Raw genomic sequence first — 1770 nt, forward strand, 5'->3', positions numbered from 1 at the left:
CCCTCTCCCCCCGCCGCCTCCCCCAGGCGGGCGTAAGTCAGTGCGCCAGTCGACGACGGAGCACACCCGGCTGACCTACCTGCGGGTGCAGGAGCGGCAGGTGCAGCCGCGGCGCCTGCGGCGCGCCCCCCACGCCGAGAGCCGGCCGCTCAGCCAGGAGGAGCTGCTGGCCGAGGCCCGGCTCACCGAGGAGATCAACCTGCGCTCGCTGGAGAACTACGAGCGGCTGGAGGCCGACAAGAGGCGACAGGGGCTGAAGAAGCGGCAGTGTGCCGGGCCCACCGTCCGCTTCCACTCGCTCACCATGCCCCTGATCACCGAGGTCACCGTCAAGGAGGAGACGGTGGACGTTGAGGGCCTGGAGCCCCCCTCCTCAGGCCGGGAGGGCCCCACGCTCTCCGTCCTGGCCCCAGTCGGCCGCTGCCTGCGGAACCTGGTCACCTTCAGCGACGACGCCACCTTCGAGCGGTTCTTCCCGCCGCGCGCCGCCCCCCCCCGGGTCCCCGCCCGCGAGCTCTGCCCGGTCACCCACCGGCCGGCGCTCTACCGCGACCCCATCACCGACATCCCGTATGCCAGCACCCGCGCCTTCAAGATCATCCGCGAGGCCTACAAGAAGTACATCACGGCGCACGGCCTGCCCAGCCCGGCGACGGGCACCGGCAGCGCCCAGCTGGAGGCTGGCGCCCGCGGCCGCCAGAAGATCATCATCAAGCAGGCGGTGCCACCAAGCTGACCCTCTTGGCAATCCCCCGCCTTGCTGTCCCTGTCCCTGGGATGGGGGGTGTACAGTGTAGAGGGAGCTTTACTCTGTATCTAACCCCGTGCTGTCCCTGTCCCTGGGATGGGTGTACAGTGTAGAGGGAGCTTTACTCTGTATCTAACCCCGTGCTGTCCCTGGGATGGGGGGGACAGTGTAGAGGGAGCTTTACTCTGTATCTAACCCTGTTCTGTCCCTGGGATTGGGGGGACAGTGTAGAGGGAGCTTTACTCTGTACCTCACCCCGCCCTGTCCCTGGGATGGGGGGGACAGTGTAGAGGGAGCTTTACTCTGTATCTAACCCTGTGCTGTCCTTGGGATGGGGGGGACAGTGTAGAGGGAGCTTTACTCTGTATCTAACCCCCTGCTGTCCCTGTCCCTGGGATGTTGGGGACAGTGTAGAGGGAGCTTTACTCTGTATCTAACCCCGTGCTGTCCCTGTCCCTGGGATGGGTGGGGACAGTGTAGAGGAAGCTTTACTCTGTATCTAACCCCGTGCTGTCCCTGTCCCTGGGATGGGGGGGGACAGTGTAGAGGAAGCTTTACTCTGTATCTAACCCCGTGTTGTCCCTGTGCCTGGGGTGGGGGGACAGTGTAGAGGGAGCTTTACTCTGTATCTAACCCCGTGTTGTCCCTGTCCTGTGTGTAATATTTTATAAACTACAATAAAGGTTGCTTGGTCTGGATGGTAAATCTTATGTCAACATGTTGTCACAATGTGAGCGTTTACACAGCGAGCGTTTAAATCTGTCTCCATTTCCGCTGGAGGCTGTGTCTCTGGTGCAGTCACACAAGCTGTTACCTGGGCTTAACCCTCACTGTCTCACCCTCAGGTTCAAATCCCTCCCTCACTTGCATTCCCTCCCCTACCCCACCCAAGGTCTTTGCTCAACAAGAGGAGTAGACAGCCCTGGTAATTATAGACCAGTGAGCCTTATTTCGGTTGTGGGTAAAGTGTTGGAAAGAGTTCTAATCATCTAAAAAGGAATAAGTTGATTAGGGATAGACAG

The 1770-nt window shown here is 60.7% G+C and overlaps 1 protein-coding gene across 1 annotated transcript in view; it reads left to right on the forward strand.

The window, feature by feature from the left end:
- vps72b (vacuolar protein sorting 72 homolog b) overlaps positions 1-855 on the forward strand; it is a 12274-nt gene extending 11419 nt beyond the window's left edge. Inside the window, exon 3 of the mRNA XM_043684077.1 lies at positions 8-855. Coding sequence (XP_043540012.1) covers positions 8-736 — 729 coding nt within the window. The 3' untranslated portion in view covers positions 737-855. The remainder of the gene's footprint in view (positions 1-7) is intronic.
- The last annotated feature ends 915 nt before the right edge of the window (positions 856-1770 follow it).

Source organism: Chiloscyllium plagiosum, chromosome 51, assembly GCF_004010195.1.
Source record: "Chiloscyllium plagiosum isolate BGI_BamShark_2017 chromosome 51, ASM401019v2, whole genome shotgun sequence".
Classification (NCBI taxonomy): domain Eukaryota; kingdom Metazoa; phylum Chordata; class Chondrichthyes; order Orectolobiformes; family Hemiscylliidae; genus Chiloscyllium; species Chiloscyllium plagiosum.